This window comes from Somniosus microcephalus, chromosome 29 (genome assembly GCF_052327205.1).
Source record: "Somniosus microcephalus isolate GS21.2 chromosome 29, FLI_Smic_1.0, whole genome shotgun sequence".
NCBI classification, from domain to species: domain Eukaryota; kingdom Metazoa; phylum Chordata; class Chondrichthyes; order Squaliformes; family Somniosidae; genus Somniosus; species Somniosus microcephalus.
Window position 1 is genome coordinate 29,040,434 of NC_141015.1, and position 25,855 is coordinate 29,066,288.

The 25,855-nt window shown below is 40.4% G+C and overlaps 1 protein-coding gene across 4 annotated transcripts in view; it reads left to right on the plus strand.

Annotated features, from left to right (window-relative positions):
* Positions 1–25,855, plus strand: part of lrmda (leucine rich melanocyte differentiation associated) — a 932,585-nt gene that overhangs the window by 607,677 nt on the left and 299,053 nt on the right. For all 4 annotated transcript variants that reach the window (XR_015074203.1, XM_085970486.1, XM_085970488.1 and 1 more), the window contains exons 3-4: positions 13,830–13,961; positions 15,125–15,259. Coding sequence is in view for 3 of the 4 variants with exons in the window: in XM_085970486.1 (XP_085826612.1) it covers positions 13,830–13,961; positions 15,125–15,259 (267 nt within the window). In the remaining variant the exon portion in view is untranslated. The remainder of the gene's footprint in view (positions 1–13,829; positions 13,962–15,124; positions 15,260–25,855) is intronic.

A 25,855-nucleotide genomic window follows, 5' to 3' on the forward strand; every position in this document is an offset into this window, starting at 1 on the left:
GTGGCAACCCGGAACGCTATGTACAAGGCAGGGGCCATTAATGTACACAGTGGATGTCGGGGAGAACATTGTGAGACACCATGTCGATCAGATCTTAGCATCACAGGAATGCGTCAACTCCATGTCTCGAGTACCTGGGGATGAACCCGACATACCGGTAGCATCTACTTCAGACCCAGTAGCAGTGGAAGCCGATGAACTACCCGAGGAAAAGGGGTCAGAATCGCCTCTGCACCAAGAACAAGAACCTCTGGAAAGGCGCTATCCCGAAAGGGTCAGGAAGCCGCCCCAAAGACTGAATCTATAAATGGACTTTTGTTGTTTAATGTACATGTTGAAATGTTAATTGTTATTTGAATATTAGGGGTATTACTAATCTAAAAGGGGAGGAATTGTAGTGTATGTGCCTTTAAGTCAGAACTACTTTTACAGCTCCTGTATACTGTAGTACCGGCAGTGACCACACCGGTATATAAGCTTTGCGCATGCCTCTGTACCCCCAGTCTAGAGACTACCCTCCTCCAGTAAAGACCTGTTATTTGTTAATGTACAGCATCCGTGTGATTATTTAATAAGAGCATGTCCACTGATCCACGGATCCAACAGTAACCATTTGCTAATGAACTTGCAAGCTTAACTCTGACATCCTGTGTAAATATCTGTTCAGAAATCAGTTACCTTGTGTTATATGTTGGATAGATTTTTCAGCTGTAATTTGAATATGACGCTGTTGACATCAGTTGAAGCTTTTTATAATAGTGATCTTAATATCTGATAGAAGATGCTGGTTTTATTTCTGTGTAGTCATCAATCAAAATTTCTATTGACACTGCAGTAAACTGGTCTGAAATTGGTTACTGTTTGCCAGGTCAATAATAATTCTTACCCTACTGAAGGTTTCGGGGACCCTTGTCTTTAAACAAAGGTCAAATTATGGATAATATGACAAGGTTTTGTCTGTTTAGATATTATACTTTGGGATTTTACTTCGCTACAGGAAATCCTTCATTCTCAATTTAAATCATGAAAAGATCTGCATTGGAGCAAGAGTGAGCTTTATCATTGTGATTCTATATTAATAACATTGATTTCATGGGAGATGTTAGGTGCTGAATGCAGGAGTACTTTATTTCAGCAGTACTCTGTATTTCTTTGTCTGATTACACATGATAAATAACACATTAGTGACATTTAATACATATATTGAAGTTAAATGGGATATCTCTTTAAAGTGTTCTTGACACTTTTTAACCTATGGGCTTAATGGCATTTTTCATTTTATTCTGTAATTTGACTGTCAAAAAGTGCAGGGCTGAGTTTTCTGCTACTGCCTGATTCTAATAGAAATGGAAAAGAGGATTTTTGTCATTTAGATCATTTTAATGTCTAAATGAAGTTGCTGCGCAAATGAACATTTACAGATTAAAAATGCTACTTTTGGAATTTGAAAAAAAATCTCATTTGATTTGAAAATTACTTTGGAGCTATGCTCCATTTCTGCCATTAGTCTAACTGCTAACAGCTAATGAGGAGGTAAGAGGAATAAATTAATATCTAATATTTGTTCTGGAATTAATTGGTAAATGTGCGAAGTCTTTGAGATTGCAGTGAGGATTTTAGAAGTAGCTATGTCTTCAGCATACATCTCATCTAATGCATTTTTGTGATGAGAAGTAACCAAAGTATAATGCTGACACTAAAAGCATCACTAGCAATTTTTGAATAAGCATAAATTATATAATTTTGAATGCTCAGCATTATATTTCTAGTCCCTGTACAATGACATAGTGGATCCTAATATTTTAGAGCTGAGCTATACTTGGTGCACAGCGTTCCATTTTTTTCAGTAATCATAGTTCATTGCATTAATAGTATTGTAGTTCATCATTTGTGACAAAAACTAAAGTTATTGCTGGCTGCTGGAAGTTTATAATGAGCTAAATGCATTTTCAGTGAGGCCTGCAAGGACTCACTGCCACAGTGCCCTCGGGTGGGAGAGGGTGTAAGTATACACACAGCCGTGTATTTATATCTGCAATTATAACAGCTCCAATATCTCATTGACATAGTTAATCTTATAAATGGTTCAGAAAATACACCATAAGTAATGTAAATAACATTTGAAATCTTTCTAACTTTTCTGACCTTGATGAAAATGTATTTGGCAAATATACAACAAAGATGTATTAATATTGCAAAAAGAGCATGCATCTCTTTTGGTTCTTCCTGTCGAAACAGGAAAGGGCTTTTTTGCCAATTTTTTTTTTCTCTTCCTCTCCTGACGGGATCACAGCTGCTGCTCAGCTACAGACCCACAGTCCCTGGCAGCTCCCCAGCACCTCATGTAGTCATTCTTCATGTGTGGGTCTAGGCAATAACAGTCAGTAGGCTATTCAACATGGAGGGCATCACAGCAGAGCCACATTCTGTCCCTCTCTGATGTTTGTACTTAGAAAATAATTTGAACAGTAACAGCTAACAGTTTGCCTCTGTGTTAACAGCTGCATGGCAGTTAAAATATGCAGATAAAACAACCTTTTCAGCTAGTAAATCCAGAAATGCCACCTTGGCTTTTTCTTACCACCCTCCCTTTTTCTTACCACTTCTTTTGACTTTGGGTACATATTTGTCTTCCACATTTTTAACTTGTTCTTAAAAACTTTTTAAAAAAATTACGTCAGACTGTGCAGGTGAGAGATGAATAATAGGTCACATGCTGGGTGAAATTCACTGGCAGATTGCAACACTTTTTAAAATCTTAATTTGTTTCTACAAATTGTCAGAAAATTTAAATTTAACACTTTCACTGTTTAAAAATGTGATCTTTGGACTGCATACCATCAATTCTCATAGTCCCTGTCATAGCATGAAAAATATACTGACCTTGTTGAAGTAGCAATGTACTCAAACACAATTTTGGATGATACTCATTTCTAGTGACTAACACTTGGGAATACTAAGAGTGACACAGACTGCAAACCTGTTGAGGCATTTGAAGCTGTGTGTATTTTTAAGAGTGAACATATATCAAAACAGTTCAAGTTTTTGAATAAACACGAGTAATTATCACTCCTAATATATGACACTTGGCAGAGCTGCTTGAATTAATATTTTTGTCACATTAAATGTCACATTTATCCATACGTATGCATTTATTGAAGCTTGTCAAGAGACTGACGTGTATTTAGAAAAAGTAATGGTGATCAAATCTTGGTTAATTTGGATTGTTGCATGTAAGGTAGACATACAAAATAGTACTGGCTAAAATACATAGAGGATTGTGTAAATGAAGAGTTTCTTATCTTGATCAAGCCATCTGGGAGAACTGTGAAGTGGATGCTAAGAGAAAGAGTAGTCGAGTCTCCCTGGGCATTGATAAAGGACTAGGAGTAGTTGCCTGCCAATCCATTTGCCTGGGGCTGATTATGTGGTATAGTAGGACATAAAAGGGGAGAGAGCAACAAAATATCTAATACTTGGAATGGAAAGAAATGTGTAAAAAAGAAAAGAAAAGAAAAAATGTTCCCAGGGACTGTGTTGCTCTTTTGGGTTAGCAGTTGGTCCTTTCATTTCTGGGGCATGAGTTTAAAGCCCATCTCAAACTGTTAGGATGAAAGTTGACTCTGTTCTGCCTGTAAAGAATGTGAGTTTAGCAAGTCTAACTCAATACCCATTGGGCACAGACCTACAGTGCCGAACTATTTAAAGCTGGGTGCAGATTAGCAATGTCACTGATGAATACCCATAACAATGTGGGAAATAGAAAGAAAGAAAATAACTTGCATTTATACAGCGCCTTTCACAACCTCAGGACATCCCAAAGCACTTTACAGTCAATGAAGTACTTTTGAAGTGCAGACACTGTTGTTGCGGTAGCCAATTTGCACACAGCAAGGTCCCACGAACAGCAATGCAATAATGACCAGATAATCTGTTTCAGTGATATTGTTTGAGGGATAAACATTGGCCAGGACACCAGGGAGAGCTCCCCTGCTCTTCTTCGAAATAGTGCCATGGAATCTTTTGCGTCCTTCTGAGAGGGCAGACGGGGCCTTGGTGCAACGTCTCATCTGAAAGACAGCACCTCTGACAGTGCAGCACTTTCTCAGCACCGCACTGGAGTGTCAGTCTAGATTTTGTGCTCAAGTCTCTGGAGTGGCTTCTGACTCAGAGGCGTGAGTGCTACTGTTGAGCTGCAGCTGACACCTGAAATGGGTAAATTCACACTGGTGTAATAAAAGGTGTTGTAGAGGAAGCTGAAGTTAAGGCACATTTTCGGGACAAAGTAGAATACCTTATTTTGTGAAGTCTTTTACCAAAATTTGCCTTGACTCCATGCTAGATGTCAGCCTTGGCTTGGTGGTAGGAGTCTCGCCTCTTGAGTCAGAAGCTCGTGGGTTCAATCCCCACTCCAGAGACTTGAACATATAATCCAGGCTGACACTTCAGTGCAGTAGTGAGGGAGTGCTGTACTGCCATAGGTGCCATCTTTCAAATGAGACGTTAAACCGAGGCCCTGTCTACCCTCTCAGATGGTTGTAAAAGATTTGAAGAAGAGCCGGAGAATCATCCCAGTGTCCTGGCCAATATTTATCTCTCAACCAACGTCACTAAAATAGATTTTATGTCATTGCTGTTTGTGGGACCTTGCTGTGCACAAATTGACTGCCACATTTTCCTACATTAGAACGGTGACTACACTCAAAAGAACGTACTTCATTGGCTGTAAAGCACTTTGGGACATCCTGTGGCCATGAAAGGCGCGATATAAATACAAGTCTTTTCCTTTACTTTCTTTTTATTCCCTCTGCTGTGCATGTGAGTGTATTGTAAAGACTTAGGGCTCGATTTTCAGTGTGCCGTGGAGTCAGGTTTGGAGGCGTGCGGGGGGTTAAATTCCCGAAATCGGGGGTCCCGACCCCATCCCGCCTCCATGCCAATTTCAAAGGAGGCGGGTATCCGCCCCACACTGGGACCCGCCTACCCGAGGCGGGAAGGGATTAGTGCCAATTAACTGCCTGTTAACAGGTAGTTAACAGGCAGTTTTTAGCCTAATCCCTATTTTTAAGCTTGAACTGTGGGAATCCCGACGGCTCCAAACCACGCCAAGTTGGAGGAGTCGGGTTGGAGGGGTCGAGATGTCGGTGTTCAGGTGAGTGATGTGTGCATGAGTGCAGAGGTAAGTGTGTTTGGTGTGTCTAAAGTGATTAAATAAGTTTTACATACCTTTTCTTACCTTTTCGGCCTTCCTTCCTTTAGGTTCGGGGAGTCCTTCATCTCACCGGCACAGAAAGCAGAATGGCTGCGATCTGTCATAAGTGACAGCCTGCAGCTTTCTGTGCAGGAGAGATTTCTAACTGAGTCTGTGGAGAGGGACTCATGTTAGAAGTAAGACTGTCAGTGTTTGACAGCTTCAAACAGCTGTGAAACACTGATATTTCATCTGTCAAAACGTCTTGACAGATGAAATTTCAGTCTGTGATGTCAGCTGTTGCCAGGTGGCCCTTAATTGGCCTGCTGAACCTGCTGGGCGGGCTCAACAAGGTCAACCAAGTTAAAATCGCGTGGATTGGCCGCATCTCGATGGAGGCGGGACTACAACCCCGAAAGTTGTAGTCCCGCCTCCAACCCGACTTCTGAATGAAAATCCAGCCCTTGGCCTTGAGTTGTGAGAAAAGGTGGAAGTAGTATTGCATCCTCCAGCATTAACAATCGGAAAAAGTCATCTAAAAATGGAGAATGTTTCTTTCTTTTGTCACCTTTTTCTATTAGCAGTAACTCAGCAAAAAGCCCTTTATTGTGCAAATGTGAACCAAAAAAGTGGTTCCTTCCATCTTTAATACATTTATGGCTGTGAAGCATGATGTTCAGTACTGAAATCAACTCATCATACCAGCAAAATGACATCAACATTAAAAGGTATCGTAGAAGCTAGTGATTTAAGTAACACTAAAAATTGACACTAGCTCTGGCCTGAGTCATCATCTCCTGGATAATACATGAAAAATAGTGCAGGGGGTAACGTCATTGATAAATATTATGTTGGATACATTGGTAAAGATGTGCACACTTTTGGTGGGGATTCAGTTTGATTTTCCTCAGCACCCTTCCTCGCCTCAAAATAAATCCTTGGTGGTTGCAAGTTACAACTTTAAACAAAACTTTGCCAGAGAGCTTGAGAATCTAATTCATTGTTTGATTTATTTTACAATCAAATAACAGTATTTACCATAAACGTCTGGTTATCCAAACAGAAGCTGCTATCACTGAAGATTCCTCTAATAAAATGTATAATAGTGCTGTATATATAATGTTGACAGGGTCCTCACTGCTATTTTTATATTATGTCAAGTGGTGTAAACAAGAGATGTTGGGGGAGGGGTTAAAATCATGTAAAACGCATTGGAAGGCAGCCATTGTACTTTCTCCCAGTGCAGTTATCTGCAGGCAGTTTCTGCTGTCCTTATGGATGTTCCTCTTGTATCTCAGACTGGTCAATTTCTACAGACTAAGTGCTCAAATTGAGCCATTTTGTTCACTTTAAAATAAACCCAGGCACATTATGCGTGATTTCTTATTCACCAGCCTGTTCACAGGCCCCTTCCCTGGCTGTGTGATTGTAGAGTGGAACCTTGTGAGGGCCAGTGTTTTCACTACAGGCATGTCAACTTCAATCTGCTCCGATTTGGTGTGAAATCTGTGCCATGGTGCGGGGCACGAAGGTCAAACCCTGGTAATTGATGTTGCTTATTCATCTGTTTCCAGTGTCTTTTTCCACACATTGGGTTTTGTTTGGATAAATTGTTTGAAGATTTACTGTAGTTCTTAAAGCCTGAGAAACAGCTCTGGTTAATCCTCAGTGTGGCTCCTGCTGCACAGTTTAAATGTCCCTGGTAGGCAGGAATCTCAGCCAAGATGACACATAATGGCACTAGACAAAAGGTCTTTTCCAGACAAGATGTAGAGGACATCTTCTAGCGTAACAATTAGAGCAATTTCCAAACTAATTTACTATGAAATGAATTTGCAAAGCCATTTAAATAATGTTATAACAACGTTAATTGGTTAAAAATATTCCAAAACACTTCTTAATGATAAAATATAAGCTTGGTATAAATCACAGCTCAAATTACAAATAATAGTACGTCATAAAAAAACGCATGTCCAAAATTGATACTCCTGAAGTTATTCTAAAAGCTTAATTCATTCTATTTTGGATCATTACACACTTTAGTGCTGATGGTGGCAAATGACACCATTTGAAAATTAGGTTAATGTAAATTTTTGGAAAGTATTAACCTGATAAACCTTAACGCTCCAGAGAAAAGCTCCAATCCATATTATACTTGTTCATTTTACCGTAATGCAAAAAATAATTTTTGTGTTTCTAAAAAATTTGTAGGCAATCTTGTGATGCTGAATTACAATGAACCTTTAAAAATAATATACTTATTTCAGTAAATATTTGCAAATTGTTTGAGTTACCTGTGTAAAGCAGTGTTTTTTTTAAATTGGACTGGGTTTGCATGTCCTTTCTCTCTGACCATAGTCTTTTTTAATTTTTTAAAGAAAATATTGGCAAAAGAGGTTACTTTTTGTGCTACTTAAGTAAATACAGGTGTCAAGCATCTGCCTGTGTGTTTATTATTGATAATTTCTGCCACATTTTGTTTGCGAATATGTGCAGGTCTGGATGGAATGCAGTATTGCTGTTTGAGCCTGGTGGATCTTGCACAATGGTAAACAGTATTTATAGTGAGTTAACAGTAGGGTAACCTTGGGATGGGCCTGTTGTATAAACAAAAGACAAGTCTGTCTTTTGTACACTAACATTGCTGACCTCCCCCTCCCCTCCTCCCCACTCCTTCCACCCCCTCCATCACTAGTATTGACTATTGACATTAAGGGTTTTTGCTGTTGATACCTAAATGTGTACCTGGTAGTACAGTTGACAAAGCAGGAGCATTGTTAAGTGCTACAATACATCCATTTAACAGCAAAACTAATTATAAATGGGCATGTCATTTTTTTATAGGTAAGATCAGAGAGTCATTTGGGAGCACAGGCTCCAACGCAGATCTTTGATGTGGCAATCTTAAAAGTTTTGGATGATTACACAATAAAGAAAAATGTAATTGAATGGATTGACTGCAGAATAACACTTAATGATGTTGACAGCAGTTTGGACTGCTTGAATGTAAAAGGATGGCTTCGACTTGCTGGGTCTTGTGAGATTTGCTTTTCAACTACTGATAACCAACATTTAGTCAATTTACCAAGGAGATCCAACTTTCTTGCAAACTATTTTAATTTGTAAGTTGTAGTGGCTGTGTTTAAGCAATATGGTGAAAAGTATTTTAATTATTTTGTTAAAATAAGGCCCTCAATTATTTGTTAATGTCTTACTAAATATTTATTTCTAGAAAACTGTTAAGGAAATACTAAACACATGCCCTCATTTATAGTTGAGAAGTTGCACCTTTTTTGACTCCTTTCCAAAAATAATTCAATCTAAGTTGAAATGCCTTTCTGTTTTGGCAGTTGCATTTGCAAATGCCATTTACGATAGTTATGCATGAAGACCATAAAATATTTTCATCACTTTTAGTACAGGCAGTATCAGGAGCAGCTCTGTTTTTGACTGCACCATTTTAAGAAAAAGCTTCCCCTTTGAAAGTTTTGACATTGTTGCAATAAGCTGCAGCTTCTGCTTTGTGACTATCATACTAGCATTTTTGTTATAGCCAAATATAATATTGAATTATGACTATTGTGGAATAAACTGTATTCCATCGAGGGGAAAAAAGTAATCGTTCACAGTCCTCTGACACAATGAAAGAAAACTCAAGACTTTGTTGCCATAAATGAACAAATCCCTGTTTTTATTTAAAATGGATTGATCTTCCTCCTTTATTTTAAATCACTTGCCCCTCTTCTCACTGATTTTGCTTCCCTCCCCTCCCCTCGCTAGTTCTACTCCCACTCCTTCCCAAGTGGAGATTACTCAATGTATGAGATCTGACAGTAAGTGTCAGCAGGTTATTTGATCATTGGGGCAACATAGCTGAGTTCAATCTTGTCCTTAACCAAAGTGCAGATGTACACACCCGGCAGGGGTCACTGGATTGTGATCAGAAAGGGGAGCCCTAGAAGGTTTGCCTCTCCCTAACCTAGGGGCACTGAGACTAATTGTAGTGCCTTTAATGTCAACTAAAATTAGATAACTCAGCACCGACAGGGGATTGAACATGGGATCTTTCTGATCTGTCTCGTTCAGATTCTCATCAGATATACTAATGTAGGGAGCCCTGAAATCATTTTTAATAAGGACAAAAATATACCGGCGTATTTTAGGCTAATTTCTTTACCTCATTAATTGCTTTGGGGGACATATCTGTAAAGTTTGGATATTACATTACTTCTGGTGTTAACTATATAAGGAAGTCCCATAATTGGTAAAAGCTGTAAATGTTATTTTTTCAATATTTAGGAGAAGACAAAATGTTTGAAATATATCTAGCGTGATTTGAACTTAGTTTGGAATTTGAAAACTGAACGTTGTTGCTACGTACAAACCAGAATGTAGATGGTTAATTTCAAAATAGTATGAAACTTGCAACATAAATCATAACTCCACAATTTTATATGTTTAATTATAATGTAGAAAAATTACTTTCATTGTACCAAATATTTTAATATACATACTGACTGCTATAAATAAAGCTGCATGCTTAGACTTTTATTTTGTCAGATTAGAAATTATGAAGTAATTCTATCAGACCAGGCAGACACGAGCTTGTGCTGATTATATAGAATTTCGTGAAACTGTGTTTGTTTTGCTCTTAAAGCAAAAATAATAATTTTTGTAAAATGTTCTATTGCTATTTGCCATTTTAAATACACAATTGGGGTTTGTTGCAACTGTTGTACATGCTGCAGTTGATTTACCATTTTCATAAATTCTGCGATGTCACCAGACTTGCGTGTCCAATCATTGTCTTTGATATTCTTCAGGAAATAAAAGGAAAGTAATGCAATAAACGCCAATAAATAACAACCTTCGTACACTTATTATTTATACAGTACCTCATAGAACTCTTGTTAAATGTGAAAGAATTTATTGTTTACACTAGTACTGGAATACTCATGAGTGAGACGTCAACTGAATAATTTAAATATGCAACCAATTTTAAATGTATTTTTTACGAATGGCAATGGGATACTAATCTATGGTTTCATAAAGAAAATTCTCTGAGGTCTATGGAAATTTATTTCAGGTTCTTTAAATGTCTAAATTAAAGGCCTGTTCATACAGATGGGTGTAATCATGTATCTAAATCCTGATCAGAACTCCGTGCCATCCTCAGGTCAGATAGATTATAAAAACCTGTTGTTTTCCCTTGTCTTTGAAATAATGGAGTCACTAATCTACTTGATCTACATGAATTAGCTAAAGAAGAAAGTGAGTGATGCGTACATTTCAAAGATAGAAGGCACTTGTAAAAGCAATTTCTTTGGGAAAAATACTGCACAGGCTGCTGAAACCTTTTAATGAGTACTAATTACCACAGCAGAAATGTTGGAGGCTTCAATGGATTTACGTCGCTGAATGAAAGATCAAAGATTGTGGCACTTGCATTTTAATCTGTTGGCTAAAAAAATGAATAAGGTGGTGGTAATGGGGCCCATGAGAATGACAACACAGGTGGTAGGGACTTTAATCCGTTCTTTACTGTTGAAGCCCTAGGCCTATTCACGATTATATAATCAGCCATTTTTATTTCAACTTCATGTTCAAATATTGAGATTGTTTCTTGCCTAGGGTGAAAGACTGAAATTGCAGGTAGTGATATGAAAGGTAATTTAGCCATTGTTTTGTACTTTAAAGTCTAACTCCTGAAATGTCACTTTGTTGGTTTAAAGTACTTATCCATTTGGGGGGGGAGGAGGGGGCAGGCCAGGGTGAGGTAGTTAAAGTGCTTTGATGTGGTCTGATGTAGGGAGTGGCTTAATAAAGGCCATTGGCATATTTGCATCAATGACATCCATCAAATACGATTGATCCGAAGGAATGGAAGTGACAGTTGCTTAGTGATAATTCAGTGTATTACTTCTATATTCAAACAAACTACCTGTACTTGCTTTGCTACATCCAGGGGAACAAGCCCCATAGAATGTAAAACACAAATAATTAATGAAATGGAATACATCCGTAATCAGGACATTCGAAGTAGAGTCACGACAACAAAGGCTTGTTCAGTAGAGATTTATGCTTTAGAAAAAATAGATATCAAGCTGTGCAGACAACGACTCCCATCTTTGGTAACATGGCGTAAAGGGTCATAAACTTAACTGACAGTCCCCATCAGGTCAGTCAAAAGCAATGTTAGAAACAAAGTTAGTAAGGGCCTGGGTCAAGCCGTGCTCTAAAGTCAGTGTTGTCAAAAGCCTCAGTCACATTCATACCTACAGGCAACCTCTGCTGATCCTGAGTCATTAATCAAACTGCAGAGCCAGTCTGACCCTGGCTCCTTCCCTTTGAAGTGTGGTGTCCTTTCCAGCATGAGGAAATAATTTGCTGCCTGATTCAATGAGCCATCAGTGGAGCCAGCAGACCTAATGACATGTGAGAATATTAACCTCCTACCACGAAGAGCTGTGAATCTTGAGAGGCAGTCTATAATTCACCCAGTGCACCGGAGGCACTCTGTCTCACAGCCCCTGTGACAGAACTTTGTTTTTATTCCCACTTCCTTCTCCTCCTGCAACTTTGCCGTCAAGATTTTAAAGTAGATCTAATCTCACTCTTTTCTCACATCTCATTTCAACTGCCGTCTCTTGCTTCTGCACTTTTATTAAGTTTATTAAAACCAGTTGAATCCTACTTTTTATGGCAGGGCTCTGTTCGCCCATTCATTATGGTCTCTTATCTTGGCAGGCAATCAGAACTGAAAGGCAGCTAGTCCATTATGCACATATGAAGCCCATCACTCCTTCAGCATTTGCCAATTCATCAAACATTTATCATTTGCCCTCTGAACAGCATGTCAATTTGCCTGTCACTCCCCAGTCTGTGCTGCTTTGTTTGAATCTAAACATTGCCTTTTCACACTGGTGTTGTAGACCTATCCTTATAACACATCGCCCCCTCCCTTCAAAAGAAAGTCTCCTCGGTGCTCAGCAGGGAGGCCAGTTGCCACTGCCTGTTGTGTGCAACATTTTTGTAAGATAATGAGGGTGAAGTGTGAGCCATAGGCAATGATTCTGGGATATTAGGTATGACAGGGAGCTTGATCATAATTATCTTAACGAGGATAGGGTTAATTACAGTGGAAACTTAAAGTTCTTTCCATTTGAATCGGGCAAAATGAAATGCATTTTGATGTTTTGTCATCTTGATGTGACTTTGGAAATTGCGATGTAAATCTCTCGGCTGTGCTGGGATTCCTCTGGGAGAATGGTGTGAGCCCTGCAGTGAGGTAAAGGAGATGGTACCTGTGGGTGAGATAATGGGCAGTTTTCAGGTCATTAGAGCTGTGTGAATAGGCAGACACAGTAGGCATCATAACACCGCTCATCAGCTTTCTAACAAAACTGCTCAAAAACAACTACCAGTCATTACTATTCATTTTGCTATTTGTTTCAAGTATGTGGTGGGAAAGTGTAAAAACATCAAGAAAGAAAGAAACAGAAGACATTTAAATAAAAGACAGTTTTCTGTAGGAGACTGTCAACGCCCACTATTCTCTTTCTCTTCCCCCCCCCCCCCCTTTCCCTTGGCTTACAGTTGTGAATTTAGCTGATTAAATCACAAAGTGCACATTGTGCTGATGACATGAAAACAACAATTAATAAGCAAGCCCTTGTGTGATGCAGCTCCTTTTAACTGAGCAGCTAATAACATTACATGGCAAAATTATCAAAATCAGACAGGTGTAAGGGGATTTGTACAGAATTTTCTCTGCCTGCTTCTGATACTAAACCAGGCTTTAGTAGTGAGACTGGCTGTTTCAATGGGCAACTCCCTCTAGTGTTCCAGGGCCTTTGTCCCACTTCATGCTCTGTCATTTTGTTTTATGCATCCCCTGAAGCATTTAGATGTGTGCTTTTATTCCGTTTGCCAGTTCCAATCCATTTGCTGATTCTCGTGATAAGAATATTCTATTTACATAGCATTATTCAAAAACAATATGTGTTTTTATGGTTAAGTACACCAGAGCATGGTCCATTTGTTCCTGTGTCCGAACAGGCTTTCCAGGTGCAGAAAGGTGAAGGGGGAGTTTCTTGTGCTCGTCACTGGAAACAGAAACCTCATATAATAAATATCACATTTAGTTTTATTTCTTCATCTCTTCAGATTGCACAGTGGTCACATTTAAGAGTGATGCTAAAACTAGATTCATTAGCTGCACACGAATATGATATTTGAACTGAATGATGGATGACAACTTAAATTTGTGTCCAGGGAATGAAGGTGAACTGTGACAGAGTTATTTATCTTGGGAATGAAGGTTTGGGTCAGGGAAGGCTGGGTGCCTCAAGGCACAAGACATTGACAAATTCATCCTGTAGGCCCCATATCTGAAGCCTTTTGTTTTAGATCCTGGCTACTCACTAAGTGACCCCCATCCTTCATCCTGCCAGAGTGTGAAAAATGCGAGCCTGTGCCAGTGCGTTCTCTGCCACTAATTCTTGTCATTCACTCGCTTGTCAGGCCAAAACCAAAACTTTCCAGCTCGTGAAAAGGAAGGTTGAAATATTTATTTCCGTGGATAATGGCCTTCCTGATTTAGTAGCATATCATTTTTCCTGTTCCCTTATTGTTGCAGGTCATTGGAAGGACTGGAAGAATTCATCTGCCTGGAAGAGCTAATCCTGGACAACAATCTTCTCAGAAATGACCTACAGTTGCCTAGGTTACCACACCTTCATACCCTGACAATCAACAAGAACCAAATATCCTCTGCACAATGACATTGTAAATTATGTAGCATCTAATTTAGAGGAAATTACTTGAAATTTTGTTCATGCACAAATCATGTTCTCTTTGAGGGGCGTACCAGAAATTAATTAGCAGCATGTTAATTCACAAACCCAAATCATCACAGTTTGGAATCGTTTTGCAAGCATTAATGGAAAAAATAGCTTTTTTTTAAAATAACGTAGGAAAGAGTTTGTCTTGGATGGAAGGGGGCCCTCTGCTGGAATAATTATTGAATGAGATAAAATCAGGCCCATGGAAAATGCTAAACGGGGGAAAAGGGCAAGCAATTGGCACTGTTGTACATAAATGGTGTTCATTCCAGTATGTATTTTTAATTAAATTGCGATAAATACTATATTGCACTAGTCACAAAGTACATGTAGGAAATATCCATTGAACAATTCTAAAAGGAACAAGGAACTGAGAAAGCTGAAGTTATTTTAGGAAATATTCACTTCAACACTTTCAAATAGACTTGATATAACCCACATTTTTCATGGATCCTTCTCCAATAAGGTACTGCAATAAACACTCTATCGTATGATTTTTGTACGACCCCCTAAAATACCCCACAGAAAGGCAATGTTTGCTGTCTTTTAAATTAACAGAGCCCTGCAGAGTCAATGAAAGTACAGGAACATTGATTCTCAGAATTTACTGGAGACATAATTCTGACTGTACAAAAGTATCAGCCCAGCATTTATATTCTTGTGGGGAAATAAGGCTGTTATTGTTTGCCACTGTAGACTCGTTTTACAATGGACTGAATGTATTTGTGATGGATGTAGTGTGAAGTAACTGTTTGTTTCCTTGTTGGAAAAGTTTCAGTTTCAACAATTGCTTACCATTTAGCCACACAACATCCATCATTTTGTCAATGTTTTAAATGTTTCACACTGAACCACCTTTGAAAGAAAGTGAACTAAAAAGAGGCACATTCTTTCAATATATGCCAAATTTCTGACATGTGTTAGCCGTGAATTGCCCCTTAAACAATAACTTTGACAAGTCTTGACTGCTGCAGTAAATTTGATTGTCAGCTCCTGATGTATATGATTTTTTTTTACCTATGACTGCTTCTCTATAAATGCTTTTTCATTAATGTGATTGAATCCTTAACCATGACCTTTGACACATAACCGAATTAGACAGCCTTTTGGATCATTTAGCTGAAGTGGTGCCTTGGCTTAAGTACCTCAGCCTCCTAGGAAATGAAGCCTGTCCCAATGAACTTGTTAGCTTGGACAACGATGAAAGTGACTACCAAAGATACAGGTTAGTTGTACTTGTTGCTAAGAGATATAGTGCAGTTACCTTCAGATAAATGTCTTTCATTTATCTGGTGGAGAAATGCATAAAAAATCAATGCTGTTCCTTATTTGTTTGATGTCTCTTAACTTTCAGCCACATTTGTCCATAATATACCAGCTATTAATCATTTAAACGATAGGAGTAACTTAAGGAAGTTATTCAGTGGCAAGTATGCATGGTTCATTTAGGGCTGTCAAAAAGACATATACAACTGACAACCTTTACAGTATGTGATATAATATTTATAGCATGTCACACAGACATAGATCAGAAGAAGCACATCTAAAATATTGCTGTTAATAATAAACTTTATACTGGAAAAAGATAAAGAAAAGTAGTGCAAACTTTTTGCCAAGATTACAGTATGGCTTTTGCATTTGTTTGAGCAATACAATGTACAAAAGGAAAACTTTAAGTTCTAAAAGTTCAATCTTAGGTTGAAAGTACCGACATTTGGAGGTCATGGCATTGGGCTATTTAATCAAAACAACATTGCAGGCCCTTTCTGTCTAGATATTGTTTGCATTTTGCACTAGCAATAAACTACATTGACATCACAAATGGCAGTACATGTGAAGTTTTGCCTCAATATAATAAATTACTTTATCTTGGATTTGAATTTTGTTCCTGTGCTATGATTTTTGTCCTGAGGATAGACATTTGCATAGGCAGGATCTGGAAAACTTAAACTGGGGAAAGCTGCAAACCCTAAAGTAACTTTATATTTTTTGTTAACATTGTATCTATTTTCCATTTTAAGCACTCGGTTTTATTTTGCACAGTCTCATTACCAAACTGCCATCATATTTCGGCCCAATTCTCCGCCCCCCCCCCCCCCCCCCCCAGGTCACGCCCCTTTGTCCCCAATAGGATTAAAGTCTTTTAAAGTATCCTGTTGGAATGTTTTTAAGCATATACTTTACCTGGGTAGTGCCCTGCATTAAGAGGCTTGGATCCTCTCAATTAACAAAAAAGGGAACACCCCAAAAATCTCAGCTAGTTAAGGTTGTAAGCTGCTGAGCCATACAAACTTAGAAGGCCAGTCTGTTTGAGTCTCTGCTGAGTTTGCTAATCTTAACTGGGGCAGTGGTAGAATACTATAATTGGTCTCAGCATTCCTGTTGTTATGACGAGGGAAGTCGGCCAGGATTCCTCATTTTGATCACTATATTTGAAACCTGTGCCAACCCCTGTGAGGACATGGGTGGACTCAGCTGTGATGCCGCCTGCGGGTAAATAGCCTGCTGTTACTGTCTTGGCTCACACATGAGCAGTGGCCACTGAGGCGAGTCCTGAAGGATGCCTAGCACCCATGGGGGGGAAGGAAACCAGTAAGGAGAGGAAGAAAGGAGAAAATTAATGGAAGGGGAATAAAAACTTAATAAAAAAAGAGAGGGGAAATAGGACTCGGCAAATATAATCAAATATGTGGCCTTAGCCCTAGCATGCATGAAGCTGGATTATTTATTCTGATATTCATTTTTTAAGGTGACAGATATGGTGGATGGGGCAAATGCACTGGATGTGGTGGACATCAGGACTTTCAGAAAGGCTTGACAAGGTACCACACAGGAGAGAATTGGAGAAGATAAAGGGAATGGAATTAATGGGAGGGTGATAAATTGGATTTAAAAACCGATAAGGGAGGAAACAGAGAGTAGGAGTTGAGAGCAGTTTCGCAGAGTGGTTGGAAGTGGTCAACTGTGTCCCATAGGCTTCTGTTCTGGGACCATATTCATTGTGTGCTTCAATGATTTGGATATAAGGCTATAGGGAGTAGTGTCCAAATTTGCAGAGAATACAAAAATAGGAAGTATAGTAAGGACCGAAGGAAACTGCAAATAAGTGGCAAATGGATTTCAGTGTTGGGAAATGTGAGGTGGTACATTTTGGTGACGCCGTTGTTGTATTTGAATGGGGTGATGTGGAAGAATAGATGGATTTGGGGTTTTTTAGGTTCACAAGACCTTAAAACCAGCACCTGAAGTGCATAGAGTGATAAAAGTACTGTTTTTTTTATCATGGTAAATAGCCTGCTGATGCTGTGTTGGGAAGTGTTTGTATGCAAAATTTTCTGGCCTACAAGCTGGATGTTCCCGACGGCAGTACTCCTTTTAATACTGGTGCTTCTCATCAGTACCATCATAAAATGTTGGCAATTATTTTCTCAACTATTTAATAAGAGGAAGGAAGTTTTCTTATTGGTGAATAATTTTCTACCATATTTATAGCCACTGCTGAGTCATGGAAACAATATGAAAAGCACAAGATCAGTTACATATAAGTAATGTAACTGAACACAGACCCTGTTCTGCAGCACCAGTGTGATGCCCAGTGTATGAGTCCACTTGATACCAGTTAATGGGGACATTTTTGTTTGCTCTAATTGATTCCCAATATACATAAATCAGTCCTGATGGATTTTGTTTGATGGGAATGATCTGATAAATGGTATTATTTCATTTACACCAGGGGCCCCAGTTAAAAGGATTAAACTGTCCAGTGCATGGGTTGCATAAAACCTGGAATTATGCTGCAACACACTACAGGTGAAAGCCATAAACCTCCAAAGAGAATGATCTCTTTTAATTGTACAAAGCTTGAGGTACATGTAAATGATTTTTAGTTGACCAGCAGTTTCCAACTTAATATCTTTGTTTTTCACAGACCTGTAACTTGGTATGTACACGTTTAAGTTTGTAGCCATTTGTAACAACACTGGCTCAAATTATGGGCTTGGAAACTAAGCATTTAAAGGAAAGCTTCTATACTTGGGAAGATGGGAAAGGTAATGAAAGAGGAACATGCAGACTTACTGTGAGATGCTAATCATAATCTCAAGTAACTCTTTTCTGTGGCTATTCCTTGCAAAAACATGTGCTGACGTGACGGCCAAGATGTTTTCCTCATGGATACCTCCTCCCTTCTTTGCAATTCCTCATCCTCAGTAACTTTAAAAGTCAACCTAAATTCCCCTTGTTCCTCTCCCCTCTTCTTCCTTCCTGTCCTCACTCCATCTCATGCTTCTACTCACACCCATAGCCACTTACTTGATCTTGCCACCTCTGAGCTCTTGACCATTGATGAGGCTACTTCTAACTACTACTTCATTTCCCTTGCCATCCACATCTTCCTTCCCAATTAGAGCAAAGCTCTTTAGCCCGACCACATCCAGTTGAGAATGGTGATGAACAATTGGGCAGCTAACAAGAGGAAAAGACTATTAACACCCTCACCTCAACCATTGTGGAACCCAGCACATGAGTGCAAGGGACCAGACTAAAGTGTTTGTAAGTGTCGTAAGTCAGAAGTGCCTTGAGGATTCTACTACATGGCCACTTCCCGAGATCCGCACCGTCATAGATACCAGTGCCCAATTAGTTTGGTTCACTCCATGTTGAGAAGCGGCTGATTGCACTGGACACAGGAAAGGCTGAGGGCCTTGGCGATATTCTGGCTGTAGTACTGAAGACGTGCACCAGAGCTAGTTGCTCCCCTACCCAAACTATTTCATTGCTGCTATGACACTGGTATCTACTCAACAATGTGGAAGATTGTCTAGAAATGTCCTATTCACAAAACATAGGGTAAATCTAACCAGGCCAATTACCACCCTGTCAGTCTACTCCTAATCATGGAAAGAGCCATCAATAGCACTGTCAGACAACACCTATCCACTAATAACCTGCTCACCAATGCTGAGTTTGGTTTCTGCTAGCACCATTAGGCTCCAGACCTCATCACAGCCATTATCCAACCATCGACACAAAAGCTGAATGTCAGAGAAGAATTAATAGCAGCTGCCCACAACATCAAGATAGTATTCAACTGAGTTGGGCACCAAAGAGCCATTGCAAAACTTACATCAATGGGGTCAAAAGGATAACCCTCCAGTGGCTAACGAAAAGGTTGATGTTTGTGGTTTTTGGAGGCTTGACATCTTGGCACCCCCTGAACATCACTTCAGGAGTTCCTCAGGTAAATGTCCTCAGCCCAATCATCTTTAGCTGCCTTATCAATGACCTTCCTTCTATCATAACGTCAGGAGTGGGGCTGTTCGCTGACTATTCCACATTGTTCAATTCCATTCACGTCACCTCCAGTAATGAAGCAGCCTAAAACAGGACCTGGATAACATCTCATCTTGTGCTGACAAGTGGCAGATAACATTTGCATTCCTTAGTGTTAGGTAAGGATCATCTGGCAACAAGAGAAAGCCCAACCATCTCTTCTTGATCATCAATGGCACCACCATTGCCAGATCCCCACTATCAATGTTGTGGGGGTCATGATTGATCAGAAGTTTAACTGGACCAACCATGGCTCAGAGCACAAAACAGAGGCAGGCTACTTCGTAACGAGTGGCTCACCTCCTGACCCCTGAAAGCCTATTCATCATCCACAATGCTCAAGTCAGGAGTGCGATGGAATGCCTGCCTGGATGGGTGCAGTAAGACACTTGAAGCTTGACACTATCCAGGACAGAGCAGTTTGTTTTATCGTAGGCCCTGCCACTGGACTCAGTTTTCACCACTGGTGCACTGTTGCTGCAGTATGTGCAAATTACAGAATGCACTGCTGCAACTCACTTTGACAGCTCCTCCACCAATCTCTACCAATGTCAAGAGCAGTAATGTCATGGGAACACCACCACCTGCAAGTTCCCCTGCAAGCCACACATCATCTTGACTTGGACATATTTTTTTGTTTTTTCGTTGTCACTGGATCAATATTCTGGAATTCCTAGCTAATATATTGTAGGAGCGTCGCCACCATGAGGACTGCAGTGACTGAGGAGAAGGTCCACCACCACCTCCTTGGATCAACAAGGTATGGGCAATAAATGTGGCCTCGCTAGCGATGCCCACATCCCAAGAAACAATTTAAAGAAAACCTGGTAAACATCTGGTCTTGTAATCCATCACAAGATCTGACTCGACCATGTTGAGCATTATATGGCCTTGCTCTTCACGGCCAAACGCTCCCACTACTCCAGGGTTACCCAGTGTAAAAATAATCCACAGGTCCTTTTCTTCACGAGAAATTGCCTCCTCAAACCCTCTTCTCCCACTTCTTCATCCTCATTTCTAGCTTAAAGTGTGAGGAGCTCGTGGATTTTTTTTTTTAACTTCAAGACTGAGATCCATTGCTGAATCCACAGCTACCTCTCTCTCCTCTGCTCCTTTGTCATGATCACCCCCAAGCCTTGGAGTAATTTGACAATGTGGCAATTATTTGTGTGTGAGCCTGGCCATTGAACTTTGACAAGTAATCAGGGCATCTCTAGTCTAAATTTATCCATACATCTACACATGTACATTTAAATCAGTTTTAAAGTCTGATGGTAAAGCACGTCAGTGCACTATAATACGAAATGGTGTTATGTCAACTCACATCCAGGATGATTCCCTACAGCTCAAGCTGTGAACTCGAGATGAAGCACTTAAATGAGAAAGGAAAAATTATGGGTAACTGGTTCAAGAACAGTATTGGCAGAGGACAATGAAAGATCATTCTTTTGGTCAGGTAATGCCACATGATATGGTTGTTTAGCATGTCCCATTTTTAAAAAATGTAGCTTTTAATAGTTAAGCTCAATTTCAAAGATATTGTCCATGTTTAAAGTGTTATGGGGTGGGTGGAAATTACCAAAAAACTGACTCTTCTAACTATAGTACCAGTTAGGCCATGATAAACGTTCGTGCTTCCCCATGTTGGGCCTTTGTGCCCTTGGGCTAGGAAGGAGAAACATCAGGAAGGTTTCATAAGAACATAAGAAGCAGGAGTAGGCCATACGGCCCCTCGGGCCTGCTCCGCCATTCAATAGGATCATGGCTGATCCGAACCTAGACTCACATCCACTTCCCTGCCCGCTCCCCATAACCCTTAATTCCCTTATCAGCTAGGAAACTGTCTATCTCCGTTTTAAATTTATTTAATGTCGCAGCTTCCACAGCTCTTTGAGGTAGCAAATTCCATAGATTGACTACCATCTCAGTTTTGAAACGGCAGCCCCTTATTCTAAGATTATGCCCCCTAGTTCTAGTCTCACCCATTAGTGGAAACATCCTCCCCGCATCCACCCGATCAAGCCCCCTCACAATCTTATATGTTTCGATAAGATCGCCTCTCATTCTTCTGAATTCCAATGAGTAGAGGCCCAACCTACTCAACCTTTCCTCATAAGTCAACCCCCTCATCTCCAGAATCAACCGAGTGAACCTTCTCTGAACTGCCTCGAGAGCAAGTATATCTTTTCTTAAATATGGAAACCAAAACTGTACGCAGTATTCCAGGTGTGGCCTCACCAGTACCCTGTATAACTGAAGCAAGACTTCCCTGCTTTTATACTCCATCCCCCTTGCAATAAAAGCCAAGATTCCATTGGCCTTCCTGATCACCTGCTGTACCTGCATACTAACCTTCTGTGTTTAATGCACCAGGACCCCCAGATCCCTTTGTACTGTAGTACTTTGCAGTTTCTCTCCATTTAGATAATGACTTGCTCTTTGATTTTTTCTGCCAAAGTGCATAACCTCACACTTTCCAACATTATATTCCATCTGCCAAATTTCTGCCCACTCACTTAGCCTGTCTATGTCCTTTTGCAGGTTTTTTATGTCCTCCTCACTCACTGCTTTCCCTCCCATCTTTGTATCGTCGGCAAACTTGGATACGTTGCACTTGGTCCCCTCCTCCAAATCGTTAATATAGATTTTAAAGAGTTGGGGTCCCAGCACTGACCCCTGCAGAACACCACTAGTTACTGATTGCCAACCCGAGAATGAACCATTTATCCCCACTCTCTGTTTTCTGTTAGATAGCCAATCTTCCACCCATGCCAGTATATTACCCCCAATCCCGTGATTTTTTATCTTGTGCAGTAATCTTTTGTGTGGCACCTTGTCAAATGCCTTTTGGAAGTCCAAATATACCACATCCACTGGTTCCCCTTTATCCACCCTGTTTGTTATGTCCTCAAAGAATTCGAGCAAATTTGTCAAGCATGATTTCCCCTTCATAAAACCATGCTGACTCTGTCTGATTTAAATTATGCTTATCCAAATGTCCTGTTACTGCTTCCTTAATAATGGACTCCAACATTTTACCAACCACAGATGTTAGGCTAACTGGTCTATAGTTTCCAGCCTTTTGTCTACCTCCCTTTTTAAATAAGGACGTTACATTAGCAGTTTTCCAATCTGCTGGGACCTTTCCTGAATCCAGGGAGTTTTGGAAAATTACCACCAATGCATCCGCAATCCCTATCGCTACTTCTCTCAAGACCCTAGGATGTCGGCCATCAGGTCCAGGGGATTTATCCGCCTTAAGTCCCATTATCTTACCGAGTACCATCTCCTTAGTGATTTTAATTGTGTTTAGCTCCTCCCCCGCTATAGCCCCCTGTTTGTCCAGTGTTGGGATATTTTTAGTGTCCTCTACTGTAAAGACTGATACAAAATATTTGTTCAGCGTATTTGCCATCTCCACGTTCCCCACTACTAATTTCCCGGTGCCGTCCTCTAAGGGACCAACATTCACTTTAGCCACCCTTTTTCTTTTAATATAACTGTAGAAACTCTTGCTATCTGTTTTTATATTTTTTGCTAGTTTACTTTCATAATCTATCTTCCCTTTCTTAATTAATCTTTCAGTTATTCTTTGCTGGCTTTTAAATGCTTCCCAATCTTCTATCCTCCCACTAGATTTGGCTACTTTATATCCCCTTGTTTTCAGTCAAATACTATCCTTTATTATTTTACTTAACCACGGATGGCTGTCTTTTACGCCCCTTTTTCCTCAGTGGAATATATTTTTCTTGAAAGTTGTGAAATATCTCCTTGAATGTACACCACTGCTCCTGTACCGTCTTGCACCTTAATCTATTTTCCCAGTCCACTTTAGTCAACTCTGCTCTCATACCTTCATAGTCTCCTTTATTTAAGCTTAGTACGCTGGTTTGAGATCCAACTCTCTCACCCTCCAACTGAATTTGGAATTCAACCATGTTATGGTCACTCATTCCAGGTTTCCCACTCCTGATTGTTATCCAAAGACTTCTGTTCGAAAGTTTGTGGACCTCGGGTACAGACAGACTTGGGCATGCACGTGATGCATCCTATCGTTGAATACCACACACTCAAGTCATCTTCCAAATGAAGAATGATTATTTGGATGAGATACTATTCATCGATCCTTTCCAGAAAATGCATGTTCTGTGGAAATTTACTTCAGCTTGGGTCAGCGCCTTCAGGACAGGAGGGGAGAAAATTTGAGAAGGAAAATAAAAAAGAAACTGTCTGTCACCAGATTTTTATTCATTTGTCGAATTACTGCTTTTAACAAGTCTTAGCCTGGAAACAGGAAGTTGTGCTGGCTTATATAGATGATACCTTGAGGGCCTACTTTGCGATAATGTCACTGCTTCTTGGGTCTTCATGGTTGCATGATTAACCCTCATGGGAAAAGTCATGTGAATTGAAGAAGGGAGTAACTCTTGTAAACATTTAAATGAGTAGCATTCTCAGGTGACTGTGTGGAGGGAAATCTCAGAATATATGTTGATTTTAAAATACACATTATTACTCTTATATCCTATACTCGGTTTCCTTATAGGACCTGTCTGGAAAATTAACCGTCTTAGAGCAACAGTGAAATAATATTTTGATATTATTTGTGTTTTGTGTTGTCTTGATGTGTCTTATTCTAAGATAAATGTTGTAAGCAAACATAGACACTGGCCCAGACATTCCGATCCCTACGGGTGGGTACGCGCTGTGTACCCACCCGTAAGGACATCGGAAATGCCGGTTTCAAGCATGCACAGTGCATGCGCTGAAAACCGGCATTTCTGATCTGTCAAGAATGGTCTTGACAGATCCTCCAGCTGCCCGGGAGAAGGGCCTCTGCGGGGGGAGAGTTCCGCTTTTTGGTGACCCTCCGCCCGCAGAAAACCGTTACAATTCTTACACCTGGTAAAAGCAGGCATAAGGCCTGCTTTTAACAGGATAAGATTTTTTTTTTAAGTTAAAAATAAAATTTCACTGATTTATCATATAAAAATACTTTTTTTAAAAAGTCAGTTTATTTTTAGCCCCATAAAAATCTTTAATTATTTTTTTCAAAAAATTAAATTTTTGTTTAAAATACTTAATTTATTGTAATTTCAAGTCATTTTAAAAATGTGATTTAAAAAAAAAAAAAATTATTTAATGTTTTACTGTGTTTTTGGGGTGATCCCCATTCATATATTTGTCAAGTGTATGAAGGGAGATTCCCTTCTTTGATTGGTTCCCCCTGGCCCACGTGACCCCTGGGACGCTGCGAACTGCCTGCGCCTCTGGGATACGTGGGCCCTGCTTGGAGTTTGGTGAGGCCCAGGATCCCTCAGTAAGAGCGCAGATTGCAGGCCTCCGCCCGCGGGAGGTCTGCGATCAGAAAATACGGGCCGTTATCTGTGCCAAACAACCAGCCAACTGTTGGAATGCAACTTCTTACCATCTGTTTTTCTCTTTTGTGGATGCTGCCTCTTAGAATTAGTGACATAAAATGCCTTTTATTAATGACATATTTCAACAGGGTCTATGTTCAAGCCATAAAACTTTAATGGTATTTATGGAGCTCCAGTTTATCCATCACTGGATCCTTGTGGTAGGAAATTACATGGAAATCTTGGAGTGAAATTCCCAACATGTGAACCAGCTTTATGTGTAACTGTTTCCTCCAGTATTTATTCTCTGTGTGACTTTAACTTTTCAAAGTTCAATTCCAATTGATGTAATATCGGTCCCGGTATTCTAAAAGTAAACATAATGGCCCGTAAGCTAATCTGTCTGCTCCCCGCCCCCGACCGCCATCGGACCATCCCCCCACCCCCACAATCAGGACCCCCCCCCCCAGACTACCATCAGACCGGCCCCCCACAATCGGGACTCCTGCCAGACCACCATCGGGGAAACACCCTCCCCCACCCCCACCCCCTCCCCCCCCAGACCACCATCAGACCACCCCCACAATCGGGATCACTCTCCCCCTGCCCCCCCACCCCCCGACTACGATTGGACCACCCCCACAATCGAGACTCCCCAGACCACCATTAGACCACCCCCCACAATCGGGATCCCTCCTCCCCCAGACCACGATCGGACCACCCCCACAATCGAAACCCCCCAGACCACCATCAGACCACCCCTCCCACAATCGGGACCCCTGCCAGACTACCATTCGGTAACACCCCACACACAATCGGGACCCCCCACAATCGGAACCCCAGACAACCATCAGACCACCATTGGACCCCCCACAATCCGGACACCCCCCCGCCCCCCCCCCACCCCCCACAATCTCTCTCACTCACCCAACTCTCCTCCAGGCTAAAATCCAGGCCCTTCATGAGTTTCAATGCTGAATCTCTTGGCGAGGTACTGGTATAGAGAAGCTTGTGGAGGAGCAGGGCAAATCAGACAGCATCTTCTTGATTTCCGCATTTAGCTGTGCGTGTGTGGGCGGCGGAAGTTGCTGTCCGATTTACTCCCTATTAACAGTGAGCACTGATAGCCT